Below are 13,406 nucleotides of genomic sequence, written 5' to 3'. Positions count from 1 at the left end.
GGAGTGGGACTGAGCCGATTACTCTGCAGTGAAGCAGGGGAGTGGGACTGAGTTGATTACTCTGCAGGCGAGTGGGACTGAGTCGATTACTCTGCAGGGGAGTGGGACTGAGTCGATTACTCTGCAGTGAAGCAGGGGAGTGGGACTGAGTCGATTACTCTGCAGTGAAGCAGGGGAGTGGGACTGAGTCGATTACTCTGCAGTGAAGCAGGAGAGTGGGACTGAGCCGATTACTCTGCAGTGAAGCAGAGGAGTGGGACTGAGGCGATTACTCTGCAGTGAAGCAGGGGAGTGGGACTGAGCCGATTACTCTGCAGTGAAGCAGCGGAGTGGGACTGAGTCGATTACTCTGCAGTGAAGCAGGGGAGTGGTACTGAGCCGATTACTCTGCAGTGAAGTCGGGGAGTGGGACTGAGCCGATTACTCTGCAGTGAAGTAGGGGAGTGGGACTGAGCCGATTACTCTGCAGTGAAGCAGGGGAGTAGGGCTGAGTCGATTACTCTGCAGTGAAGCAGGGGAGTGGGACTGAGTCGATTACTCTGCAGTGAAGCAGGGGAGTGGGACTGAGTCGATTACTCTGCAGTGAAGCAGGGGAGTGGGACTGAGTCGATTACTCTGCAGTGAAGCAGGCGAGTGGGACTGAGTTGATTACTCTGCAGGGGAGTATGGCTGAGTCGATTACTCTGCAGTGAAGCAGGGGAGTGGGACTCGGCCGATTACTCTGCAGGGGAGTGGGACTGAGCCGATTACTCTGCAGTGAAGCAGGGGAGTGGGACTGAGTCGATTACTCTGCAGTGAAGCAGGGCAGTGGGACTGAGCCGATTACTCTGCAGTGAAGCAGGGGAGTAGGATTGAGTCGATTACTCTGCAGTGAAGCAGGGGAGTGGGACTGAGCCGATTACTCTGCAGTGAAGCAGGGGAGTGGGGCTGAGTCAATTACTCTGCAGGCGATTGGGACTGAGTCGATTACTCTGCAGGGGAGTGGTATTGAGTTGCTTACTCTGCAAGGGAGTGGGACTCAGCCGATTACTCTGCAGGGGAGTGGGACTGAGTCGATTACTCTGCAGTGAAGCAGGGGAGTGGGACTGAGCCGATTACTCTGCAGTGAAGCAGAGGAGTGGGACTGAGCCGATTACTCTGCAGTGAAGCATTGGAGTGGGACTGAGTCGATTACTCTGCAGTGAAGCAGGGGAGTGGGAATGAGTTGATTACTCTGCAGTGAAGCAGGGGAGTGGGACTGAGTTGATTACTCTACAGTGAAGCAGGGGAGTGGGACTGAGCCGATTACTCTGCAGTGAAGCAGGGGAGTGGGACTGAGTTGATTACTCTGCAGGCGAGTGGGACTGAGTCGATTACTCTGCAGGGGAGTGGGACTGAGTCGATTACTCTGCAGTAAAGCAGGGGAGTGGGACTGAGTCGATTACTCTGCAGGGCAGTGGGACTGAGCCGATTACTCTGCAGGGGAGTGGGACTCGGCCGATTACTCTGCAGGGGAGTGGGACTGAGTCGATTACTCTGCAGTGAAGCAGGGGAGTGGGGCTGAGTATATTACTCTGCAGTGAAGCAGGGGAGTGGGACTGAGCCGATTACTCTGCAGTGAAGCAGGGGAGTGGGACTGAGCCGATCACTCTGCAGTGAAGCAGGGGAGTGGGACTGAGTTGATTACTCTTCAGGCGAGTGGGACTGAGTCGATTACTCTGCAGGTGAGTGGGATTGAGTTGCTTACTCTGCAAGGGAGTGGGACTCAGCCGATTACTCTGCAGGGGAGTGGGACTGAGTCGATTACTCTGCAGTGAAGCAGGGGAGTGGGACTGAGCCGATTACTCTGCAGTGAAGCAGGGGAGTGGGACTGAGGCGATTACTCTGCAGTGAAGCAGGGGAGTGGGACTGAGCCGATTACTCTGCAGTGAAGCAGCGGAGTGGGACTGAGTTGATTACTCTGCAGGGGAGTAAGGCTGAGTCGATTACTCTGCAGTGAAGCAGGGGAGTGGGACTCGGCCGATTACTCTGCAGGGGAGTGGGACTGATCCGATTACTCTGCAGTGAAGCTGGGGAGTGGGACTGAGTCGATTACTCTGCAGTGAAGCAGGGCAGTGGGACTGAGCCGATTACTCTGCAGTGAAGCAGGGGAGTGGGATTGAGTCGATTACTCTGCAGTGAAGCAGGGGAGTGGGACTGAGCCGATTACTCTGCAGTGAAGCAGGGGAGTGGGGCTGAGTCGATTACTCTGCAGGCGATTGGGACTGAGTCGATTACTCTGCAGGGGAGTGGTATTGAGTTGCTTCCTCTGCAAGGGAGTGGGACTCAGCCGATTACTCTGCAGGGGAGTGGGACTCAGCCGATTACTCTGCAGGGGAGTGGGACTGAGTCGATTACTCTGCAGTGAAGCAGGGGAGTGGGACTGAGTCGATTACTCTGCAGTGAAGCAGGGGAGTGGGACTGAGCCGATTACTCTGCAGTGAAGCAGGGGAGTGGGACTGAGGCGATTACTCTGCAGTGAAGCAGGGGAGTGGGACTGAGCCGATTACTCTGCAGTGAAGCAGCGGAGTGGGACTGAGTTGATTACTCTGCAGGGGAGTAAGGCTGAGTCGATTACTCTGCAGTGAAGCAGGGGAGTGGGACTCGGCCGATTACTCTGCAGGGGAGTGGGACTGATCCGATTACTCTGCAGTGAAGCTGGGGAGTGGGACTGAGTCGATTACTCTGCAGTGAAGCAGGGCAGTGGGACTGAGCCGATTACTCTGCAGTGAAGCAGGGGAGTGGGATTGAGTCGATTACTCTGCAGTAAAGCAGGGGAGTGGGACTGAGCCGATTACTCTGCAGTGAAGCAGGGGAGTGGGGCTGAGTCGATTACTCTGCAGGCGATTGGGACTGAGTCGATTACTCTGCAGGGGAGTGGTATTGAGTTGCTTCCTCTGCAAGGGAGTGGGACTCAGCCGATTACTCTGCAGGGGAGTGGGACTCAGCCGATTACTCTGCAGGGGAGTGGGACTGAGTCGATTACTCTGCAGTGAAGCAGGAGAGTGGGACTGAGTCGATTACTCTGCAGTGAAGCAGGGGAGTGGGACTGAGTCGATTACTCTGCAGTGAAGCAGGGGAGTGGGACTTAGGCGATTACTCTGCAGTGAAGCAGGGGAGTGGGGCTGAGTCGATTACTCTGCAGTGAAGCAGGGGAGTGGGACTGAGTCGATTAATCTGCAGTGAAGCAGGGGAGTGGGACTGAGGCGATTACTCTGCAGTGAAGCAGGGGAGTGGGACTGAGTTGATTACTCTTCAGGCGAGTGGGACTGAGTCGATTACTCTGCAGGGGAGTGGGATTGAGTTGCTTACTCTGCAAGGGAGTGGGACTCAGCTGATTACTCTGCAGGGGAGTATGGCTGAGTCGATTACTCTGCAGTGAAGCAGGGGAGTGCGACTGAGTCGATTACTCTGCAGTGAAGCAGTGGAGTTGGACTGAGTCGATTACTCTGCAGTGAAGCAGGGTAGTGGGACTGAGTCGATTACTCTGCAGTGAAGCAGGGGAGTGGGGCTGAGTCGATTACTCTGCATTGAAACAGGGGAGTGGGACTGAGTCGATTACTCTGCAGGGGAGTGGGACTGAGCCGATTATTCTGCAGTGAAGCAGGGGAGTGGGACTGAGCCGATTACTCTGCAGTGAAGCGGGGGAGTAGGACTGAGCCGATTACTCTGCAGTGAAGCAGGGGAGTGGGACTGAGTTGATTACTCTGCAGTGAAGCAGGGGAGTGGGACTGAGTTGATTACTCTGCAGTGAAGCAGGGGAGTAGGACTGAGCCGATTACTCTGCAGTGAAGCAGGGGAGTGGGACTGAGTTGATTACTCTGCAGTGAAGCAGGGGAGCGGGACTGAGTTGATTTCTCTGCAGGGGAGTGGGACTGAGCCGATTACTCTGCAGTTAATTGACATGATGTAAATAGGCCTTCTCCTGTAATATTGTAACCTCTTTTCCGTAGATCTTACCTGAGTACAATTGGAAGGCTGGGAATCATGGGCAGAATTTTCCTTGACCACATTGGCGGCACCCGTCTGTTCTCCTGTGCGAACTGTGACACCATCCTGACCAACCGATCTGAGCTGATTTCCACACGTTTCACAGGAGCTACAGGGAGGGCCTTCCTCTTTAACAAGGTGAGTTGTGACAGGAGCGAGCTGGCGACAAAATCTCCAATCACTGCCACCCCAGCTCTGCAATCCTCCGGAATCAAACGTATCGACCCAACATTTCCTGTCGGGCCGAGAGTCTCTGCCCAGTGAGGTGTGGGTGAGATTAATGTCTGTCTCTTTCCCAGGTGGTGAATCTACAGTACAGCGAGGTACAAGATCGGGTGATGCTGACCGGCCGTCACATGGTACGAGACGTTAGTTGCAAGAACTGCAACAGTAAACTGGGCTGGATTTACGAGTTTGCGACCGAGGACAGTCAGCGGTACAAGGAGGGCCGCGTGATCCTGGAGCGAGCTTTGGTGCGTGAGAGTGAGGGTTTCGAAGAGCACGTTCCCTCTGATACCTCCTGAGGAGAAACTCCTTCATGGATACTTTCCATTCTCTTTCCGAAAGAAAAAGAATACTTTTAATTTTAAAAAGTCATTTCTCTCTCATGTACAGTGTCACTTTAGCATTAAGTCTAGCTTTGTGTTGTAAATTGAGAGACCCGAGAGTGTGTCTCTCATTCTAGACGGTGCTTTTAACTCCCACTATCTACTTACCTTAGGGGAAAAGGCGTTTTGCAATGCTCAGCTTTTATTTAATTTTTTAAGTATATTTCCTTGCTGTTTGTAAAATGCCGAGTGCCAGCTCGTCTTTGCTTGCCGGCTGTATGTGACTCGAAGGGAAGGGTTTAACAGCATGAGTTGGGCTGTCAGTGCAGAGAGCGGGTGTTCCTGGGTTCCGGGAGACTCTGGGCTGAGTTGGGGATTGTCCGGATGTTATCCGGTGTCACTCAGGGTTCCAGGTCCGACCACCCAGGCCGGGGCCTGGCTGCCGATTCCACAGCAGTCCCGGCTCGGTGTCTGCTGAAGTTATTGTTTCCACTCAGGAGCCTGACTCCATCTGTGTAACTTATAAATAATTTAATAAACGGAAAATGTTATTCCAGACTCTGAATGTTCCTGACTGAAACCTACATATCTCTCTCTCAACACAGAGTGTCGATGCTCGTTATCCGTAAGACAGAAGATTTAATCTGTCTCAACAGCTTCACTATTAAAACAGTCCCCTCTCCTACCCATTTAAAATACTGGAAAGTTACAAACCCAAACTTAAAGTGGAGTAGAAGTGCAGGTTAATGATGAGGACTTTAAACTCGTTAAAGCGCCGAGGGCCCAGGAGAAATTCATGAAGTTTCCAGAGCAAGTAATAGGACAGAGAGCATAGAAAGCGGCAAGAATCCGACTTAATGCGCGCAGTATACGGAACATGGTAAATGAGCTTGGTGCACATATTGAAATTGGCCGGTACGATGTTGTGGGCATCACAGAGACGTGGCTGCAAGGGGATCAGGGCTGGGATCTAAATATCCAAGGATATGTGTCCTATCGAAAGGACAGGCAGATGGCAAAGGGAGCGGGGTCGCATTGTTAGTAAGGAATGAAGTTAAATCGCTAGCAAGGAGCGATATAGTCGAAAGGGGTCGAATCTGGGTAGAGTTCAGAAATTGGAAAGGAAAAAAGACCCTGATGGAAATAATTCACCCTGCAGTTTGAGAGGGAGAAGCTGCAATCAGATGTAACGGGATTACAATTAAATAAGGGTAACTACACAAAGACATGAGGGAGGAGCTGGCCAGAGTTGATTGGAAAAGGAGCCTAGCAGGGAAGACAGTGGAACAACAATGGCAGGAGTTTTTGGGGTTTATTCAGGAGAAACATGCTCAGGGGAGGACAAGGCATCCATGGCTGACGAGGGAAGTCGAGGACAGCATAAAAGCTAAAGAAAAAGCAGACAAAGTGGCGAGTATTATGGGGAAGCCTTTAAAAGCAAGCAGAGGGCAACTATAATAATCTTTATTGTCACAAGTAGGCTTACATTAACACTGCAATTAAGTTACTGTGAAAAGCCCCTAGTCGCCACATTCCGGCGCCTGTTCGGGTCACAAGAGGGAGAATTCAGAATGTCCAAATCACCTAACAGCACGTCTTTCGGGACTTGTGGGAGGAAACCGGAGCACCCGGACGAAACCCACACAGACATGGAGAACGTGCAGACTCCGCACAGACAGCGACCCAAGCTGGGAATCAAACCCGGGTCCCTGCTGCTATAAAGCAACAGTGCGAACCACTGTGCTACCGTGCCGCCATGGTCACTAAAAAAGCAATAAGGGGGGAGAAGATGAAATATGAGTGCAAGTTAGCTAGTATTATGAAAGAAGATGGGAAGAGTTTTTTTCAATACATAAAAGGTAAGAGAGAGGCAATAATAGACATTGGGCCACTGGAAAACGTGGCTGGAGAAGTAATAATAGGAAACAAAGAAATGCAGAGGAACTGAATAGTTACTTTGCATCAGTCTTCACGGTGGAAGACACCAGTGGGATGTCAGAGCTCCAGAACCAGGGGGGAGAGGTGAGTGCAGTGACCATTACTAAGGAGAAGGTTGTGGGGAAACTGGAAGATCTGAAGGTGGATAAGTCAGCTGGCCCGGATGGTCTACACCCCAGGGTTCTAAACGAGATAGCTGAGGAGATTGTGGAGCAGGAAGGGTCCCAGAGGACTGGAAAGTAGCTAATGTAACACCGTGTTTCAGAAGGGAGGGAGGCAGAAGACAGGAAATTATAGGCCGGTTAGCCTGACTTCGGCCATTGGTAAGATTTTAGAGTCTGTTATTAATGATGAGATCGCGGAGTACTTGGACGTGCACGGTAAAATAGGACTGAGTCAGCACGGCTTCGTCAAAGGAAGGTCGTGTCTGACAAATCTGTTAGAGTTCTTTGAGGAAGTAACAAGGAAGTTAGACAAAGGAGAACCAGTGGACGTGATTTATTTAGATTTCCAGAATCATAGAATTTACCGTGCGGAAGCAGGCCATTCGGCCCATCGAGTCTACACCAGCCCTTGGAAAGAGCACCCTACTTAAGCCCATATCTTCACCCTGTCCGTGTAACCCAGCAACCCCACATGTTTGGACACTACAGGGAAATTTGACATCACCAATCCACCTAACCCACACAGCTTTGGACTGGGAGGAAACCGGAGCACCCGCAGGAAACCCACGGAGACACTGGGAGAAGGCCTTCGAAAAGGTGAAGTACAGGAGGCTGCAAAATAAGGTAAGAGCCCATGGTGTTCAGGGTAAGATTCTGGCATGGATAGAGGATTGGCTGACTGGCAGAAGGCAGAGAGTGGGGATAAAGGGGTCTTTTTCAGGATGGCAGCCGGTGACTAGTGGTGTGCCTCAGGGGTCTGTGCTGGGACCACAACTTTTCAGGGGCAGCACGGTAGCATTGTGGATAGCACAATTGCTTCACAGCTCCAGGGTTCCAGGTTCGATTCCGGCTTGGGTCACTGTCTGTGCGGAGTCTGCACATCCTCCCCGTGTGCGCGTGGGTTTCCTCCGGGTGGTCCGGTTTCCTCCCACAGTCCAAAGATGTGCAGGTTAGGTGGATTGGCCATGATAAATTGCCCTTAGTATCCAAAATTGCCCTTAGTGTTGGGTGGGGTTACTGGGTTATGGGGATAGGGTGGAGGTGTTGACCTTGGGTCGGGTGCTCTTTCCAAGAGCCGGTGCAGACTCGATGGGCCGAATGGCCTCCTTCTGCACTGTAAATTCTATGACATGAATGATCTGGAAGAAGGAACTGAAGGCTCTGTTGCTAAGTTTGCAGATGATACAAAGATCTGTCGAGGGACAGGTAGTATTGAGGAAGCAAGGGGGCTGCAGAAGGACTTGGACAAGCTAGGAGAGCGGGCAATGAAGTGACAGATGGAATACTATGTGGAAAAGTGTGAGGTTGTGCACTTTGGAAGGAGGAATTTAGCCAGACTATTTTCTAAATGGGGAAATGCTTCGGAAATCAGAAGCACAAAGGGACTTGGGAGTCCTTGTTCACGATTCTCGAAAGGTTAATGTGCAGGTTCAGTCGGCAGTTAAGAAGGCAAATGCAATGTTAGCATTCATGTCGAGAGGGCGAGAATACAAGACCAGGGATGTACTTCTGAGGCTGTATAAGGCTCTGGTCAGACCCCATTTGGAGTATTGTGAGCAGTTTTGGGGCCCGTATCTAAGGAAGGATGTGCTGGCCTTGGAAATGGTCCAGAGGAGGTTCACAAGAATGATCCCTGGAATGAAGAACTTGTCGTATGAGGAATGGTTGAGGACTCTGGGCCTGTACTCGTTGGAGTTTAGAAGGATGAGGGGGGATCTTATTGAAACTTACAGGATACTGCGAGGCCTGGATAGAGTGGACGTGGAGAGGATGTTTCCACTTGTAGGAAAAACTAGAACCAGAGGACACCATGTTCGGCTGAAGGGACGATCCTTTAAAACCGTGTTGAGGAGGAATTTCTTCAGCCGGAGGGTGGTGAATCTGTGGAACACTTTGCCGCAGAAGGCTGTGGAGGCCAAATCACAGTGTGTTTAAGACAGAGATAGATAGGTTCTTGATCAATAAGAGGATCAGGGGTTATGGGGCGAAGGCAGGAAAATGGGGATGAGAAAAATAGCAGCCATGATTGAATGGCGGAGCAGACTCGATGGGCCGAGTGGCCTAATTCTGTCCCTATGTCTTATTGTCTTATGGATACCTGGGGAAGGCCCAGTCCCACATGGCACCAGGGGGAGCATGGCACCAGGGGGAACATGGCACCAGGGGGAACATGGCACCAGGGGGAACATGGCACCAGGGGGAACATGGCACCAGGGGGAACATGGCACCAGGGGGAACATGGCACCTTACCTCCTCATCGGAGTCTTCGTAATCACAGCCAGTTCCGTTTTGGTCTCCTTACCTGAGAAAGGACGTACTGGCACTGGAGGGTGTGCAGAGGAGATTCACTAGGTTAATCCCAGAGCTGAAGGGGTTGGATTACGAGGAGAGGTTGAGTAGACTGGGCCTGTACTCATTGGAATTTAGAAGGATGAGGGGGGATCTTATAGAAACATAAAATTATGAAGGGAATAGATAGGATAGATGCGGGCAGGTTGTTTCCACTGGTGGGTGAAAGCAGAACTAGGGGGCATAGCCTCAAAATAAGGGGAAGTAGATTTAGGACTGAGTTTAGGAGGAACTTCTTCACCCAAAGGGTTATGGTGATCGGGCCGGAAAGTGGAGCTGAGTCCACAAAAGATCAGCCATGATCTCATTGAATGGTGGAGCAGGCTCGAGGGGCCAGATGGCCCACTCCTGCTCCTAGTTTTAATGTTCTTATCTCCAGTGAGTAATACGGACTGAAACAATCTCTCATCTACATCATTCTCCACTCCTGCACCCACAGCTGTGTTTATCTCAGGCCTCCTAAGTCCAGTTAAAGCTACAGTCTGCCCTAGAGTATTCTCTACTTTCTCAGAGTCCTCCCAGTGAATGAACATGTCCCACCTAGTTACAATGGTAAGAGCTAGGCTTCCAAGTGTCACCTCCATCCTCGCTACCTTCCTGGTCTGAGGAGGAGATCTGGGAGCATTCCCAGCCGTCCTTTACCTTGGCTACCAGCCTTCCTCTCATTCTCCCAAAATGTTGGTGATGGAACAACGGTCTACATTAGAATCATAGTATTTACAGTGCAGAAGGAGGCCATTCGGCCCATCGAGTCTGCACCGGCTCTTGGAAAGAGCACCCTACCCAAGGTACACACCTCCACCCTATCCCCATAACCCAGTAACCCCACCCAACACTAAGGGCAATTTTGGACACTAAGGGCACTTTATCATGGCCAATCCACCTAACCCGCACATCTTTGGACTGTGGGAGGAAACCGGAGCACCCGGAGGAAACCCACGCACACACGGGGAGGATGTGCAGACTCCGCACAGACAGTGACCCAAGCCGGGAATCGACCCTGGAGCTGTGAAGCAATTGTGCTAACCACTGTGCTACCGTGCTGCCCTAAAACAATCACCTAATTATTCTAATCCCTTTTTCATCACTGCCCCATAGCCCTGGGATCACAAGTGTACAGAGTACCCAATTCATTTTTTTTTCCAATTAAGGGGCAATTCAGCGTGGCCAATCCACCTACCCTGCACATCTTTTGGGTTGTGGGGGTGAGACCCACACAGACACGGGGAGAATGTGCAAACTCCACACGGACTGACCCAGAGCCGGGATCGAACCTGGGACCTTGGCGCCGTGAGGCAGCAGGTCTAACCCACTGCGCCACCGTGCTGCCCTCGGAATCATTAGCTCGGAATCATCCTCCATAATTGCTGCCTGCCGAGCCTCTGGTCCTCAACGTAGAAACTAGAAGCAGGAGGAGGCCATTCGGCCCTTCGAGCCCGCTCCGCCATTCATTGTGATCATGGCCGATCATCAAGTTCAATGTCCTGATCCCACCTTCCCCCATATCCCTTTGTGGTAATATAATCAGGGTCTAGTTTTAAGGCTGATTAAAACGGATATCCTAAATTAAAGAATTGGGCATATTAATAACAATAATAATCGCTTATTGTCACAAGTAGGCTTCAATGAAGTTACTGTGAAAAGCCCCTAGTCACCACATTCCGGCGCCTGTTCGGGGAGGCCGTTACAGGAATTGAACCGTGCTGCTGGCCTTATTCTGCAGTGCAAGCCCCTGTACTAAACCAGCCCCTGGTATTAAAATCAAACGCAGTCAAACCTCAGGCAGACTTGACTAAGGTCAAATATGCAAAGACGCAGGAACATGTCTGGGCCTGTCCCATCAATCACCCACCAAAGATCATCGCACTCGACTGAGACGCAGCAGAAGATCATCGCACCCCATTGAAATGCACCGGCCTTCTGTTAGAAGCCCAGATCGGGTCAGACGTTCTGTTACCTAGAGTTCCTGCCGTTACCTTATATGGCACAGGTCACATGTAAGCAACACGAGGTGGAGATGACACCTGGGGACAGGGGCCCCGGCGTCCTATCAAGGAACCCGCTGGGTGTTAGGACCCCCCTCCTGAGACTCATTGGCCGGAAGCCAGAGAAGTTTCTGGAAAGGTGAGGAGAGAGGGGATAAAGGTGCACAGCTCCGACGCGCCAGCAGCGAAGACTCGACGCGGGAGGTGGCCGTGACCATCTGGAAGACCTACCAGAGAAGGAAGAAGCTGCCATCGACGGACCAGAGGGACTCAGACAATCGGCCTGCAGTTCAACCAAGCCACCTCGGGTAGTATACTTGATCTGGTGTCTCCCCTTGTTTTATGTGGGTAATTTAAGGGTAAATAGTATTATTATTAATAAACTTATTGAACCTTTACTTGTGTTTGTCCTTTGTTCATCTTGCAACTAAGGACACCTGGGTAAAACTTTGATTGATATACTGGTTGAATTATCTGAGATTTAGCAGATACAACACCTCGATCCCTTTGCCCAAGAGGCGTACCTAATTCCTTCTTCAAATTGCACAATGTTTTGGCCTCAACTACTTTTTGTGGGAGTGAATTCCACAGATTCACCGCTCTCTGGGTGGAGAAATCTCTCCTCACCTCAGTCCTAAAAGGTTTACCCCTTATCCTCAAACTATGACCCCTCGTTCTGGACTCCCCCACCATCGGGAACGTTCTTGCTGAATCTGTCTAATCCTGGTAGAATTGTGTAAGTTTCTATGAGACCCCCTCATTCTCTAAACTCCCAATGAATATAATCCTAACCGACTTAGTCTCTCCTCATATGACAGTCCCGCCATCCCAGGAATCAGCCTGGTTAACCTTCGCTGCTCTCCCTCCATAGCAAGAACATCCTTCCTCAGATCAGGACACCAAAACTGGGCACAATACTCCAGGTGTGGCCTCACCAATGCCCGATACAATTGCAGTAAAACATCTCTATTCCTAGACTCAAATCCTCTCGCTATGAAGGCCAACATACCATTTGCCTTCTTTCCTGCCTGCTGTACCTGCGCGCTTACTTTCAGCGACTGATGCACGAGGACAGCAAGGTCTCGCTGAGTATCCACCTCTCTCAATTTACACCCATTCAAATAATAATCTACCTTCCTATTTTTGCTCCCGAAGCGGATAATCTCACATTTATCCACATTATACTGCATCTGCCGTGCATGTGCCCACTCACTCAGCCTGTCCAAATCCCGCTGAAGCATCTCTGTATCCTCCTCACAGCTCACTCTCCCCCCCTGTAACTAATTATCAGCTGTAAATGTTTTATCTCTAAATGTTTTCTCTTGTCCGAATCATTAATCTATAATGTGAACAGTTGGGGTCTGAGCACAGATCCCTGCGATACCCCACTAGTCACTGCCTGACAATCAGAAAAAGACCCATTTGTTCCAACTTTTTGCTTCCTGTCTGCTGACCAGCTTTCTATCCATCTCAAAACCTTGTCGAAACATGGGCTCTTACCAGAGAAGATAGGGAATTCGTAAATTCCTCTAAGAGAATGACCTCCCTCACAGCCGTATAGACAGTCTGAACTCCCAATGCTCATACCCACCTACTGAAATTGTGCTGTTAACCCTTTCGAATTCGGCATAGTCTGTCCCGTCTGTCTCCTCAAGTTCCCAAACTTTTGCCCATATGCTTCAGGAAGCAATTTATAATCCTCAGACTTCCGCTCTGACAGAGAAGCATAAACCTCCTGTGCCCGCCCCCTCAGTTTGCTCTGAGTGGGTAACATCCACGTTGCTCTGGGCCGATAAACCTCCTGTGCCCGCCCCCTCAGTTTGCTCTGTGTGGGTAATATCCACCTTGCTCTGGGCCGATCCGTTTGAGTTGCTATTTTCTCAAAAGCCCTAAAAAAGTTTCTACCTCCTTCCCAGTGGTGATTTTAACATATCACCATTGGGTTAATCTCCTCTCTAGTTCCCATCAGTTCCCTCTAATCCACCCAGAACCTCCCACCCCTCACCTTGAACTTGTGTCCCCCTCGTAACCGATCCTTCAACTAAGGGGACCAGCTGCTCCCTATCCACCCGTCCACCCCCCTCATAATCTTGTCCACCTCGATCAGATCGCCCCTCAGTCTTCTCTGCTCCAGCGAAAACAGCCCAAGCCCCAACCTCTCTTCATAACTGAAATGTTCCGTCCCAGGCACCATCCTGGTGAATCTCCTCTGCACCCCCTCCAGCACCCCCTCCTTCCTATAATGTGGTGCCCAGAATTACACACAGTACTCCAGCTGTGTCCTCACCAATGTTCTGTACAACTCCAACATCACCTCCCTGCTGTTGTAATCTCTGTCCCGATTGAGAAAAGCCAGTGTCCCATTTGCCTTTTCCACCCCCCTATTAACCTGCCCTCTCCCTTCAGAGATCTCT

At 50.9% G+C, this 13,406-nt stretch overlaps 1 protein-coding gene across 1 annotated transcript in view; it reads left to right on the top strand.

The window, feature by feature from the left end:
• Nucleotides 1–5,107, top strand: part of LOC140411256 (protein yippee-like 5) — an 83,172-nt gene extending 78,065 nt beyond the window's left edge. Inside the window, exons 2-3 of the mRNA XM_072500383.1 lie at nt 3,972–4,146; nt 4,308–5,107. Of these exons, the coding sequence (XP_072356484.1) occupies nt 4,006–4,146; nt 4,308–4,532 (366 nt within the window). The 5' untranslated portion in view covers nt 3,972–4,005 and the 3' untranslated portion in view covers nt 4,533–5,107. The remainder of the gene's footprint in view (nt 1–3,971; nt 4,147–4,307) is intronic.
• Nucleotides 5,108–13,406: the final 8,299 nt, after the last annotated feature.

The sequence above is a fragment of the Scyliorhinus torazame genome, chromosome 4 (genome assembly GCF_047496885.1).
Source record: "Scyliorhinus torazame isolate Kashiwa2021f chromosome 4, sScyTor2.1, whole genome shotgun sequence".
Lineage (NCBI taxonomy): Eukaryota > Metazoa > Chordata > Chondrichthyes > Carcharhiniformes > Scyliorhinidae > Scyliorhinus > Scyliorhinus torazame.
The sequence above is the reverse complement of the archived record's forward strand: the minus strand, read 5'-3'. Positions and strand labels throughout refer to the sequence as shown.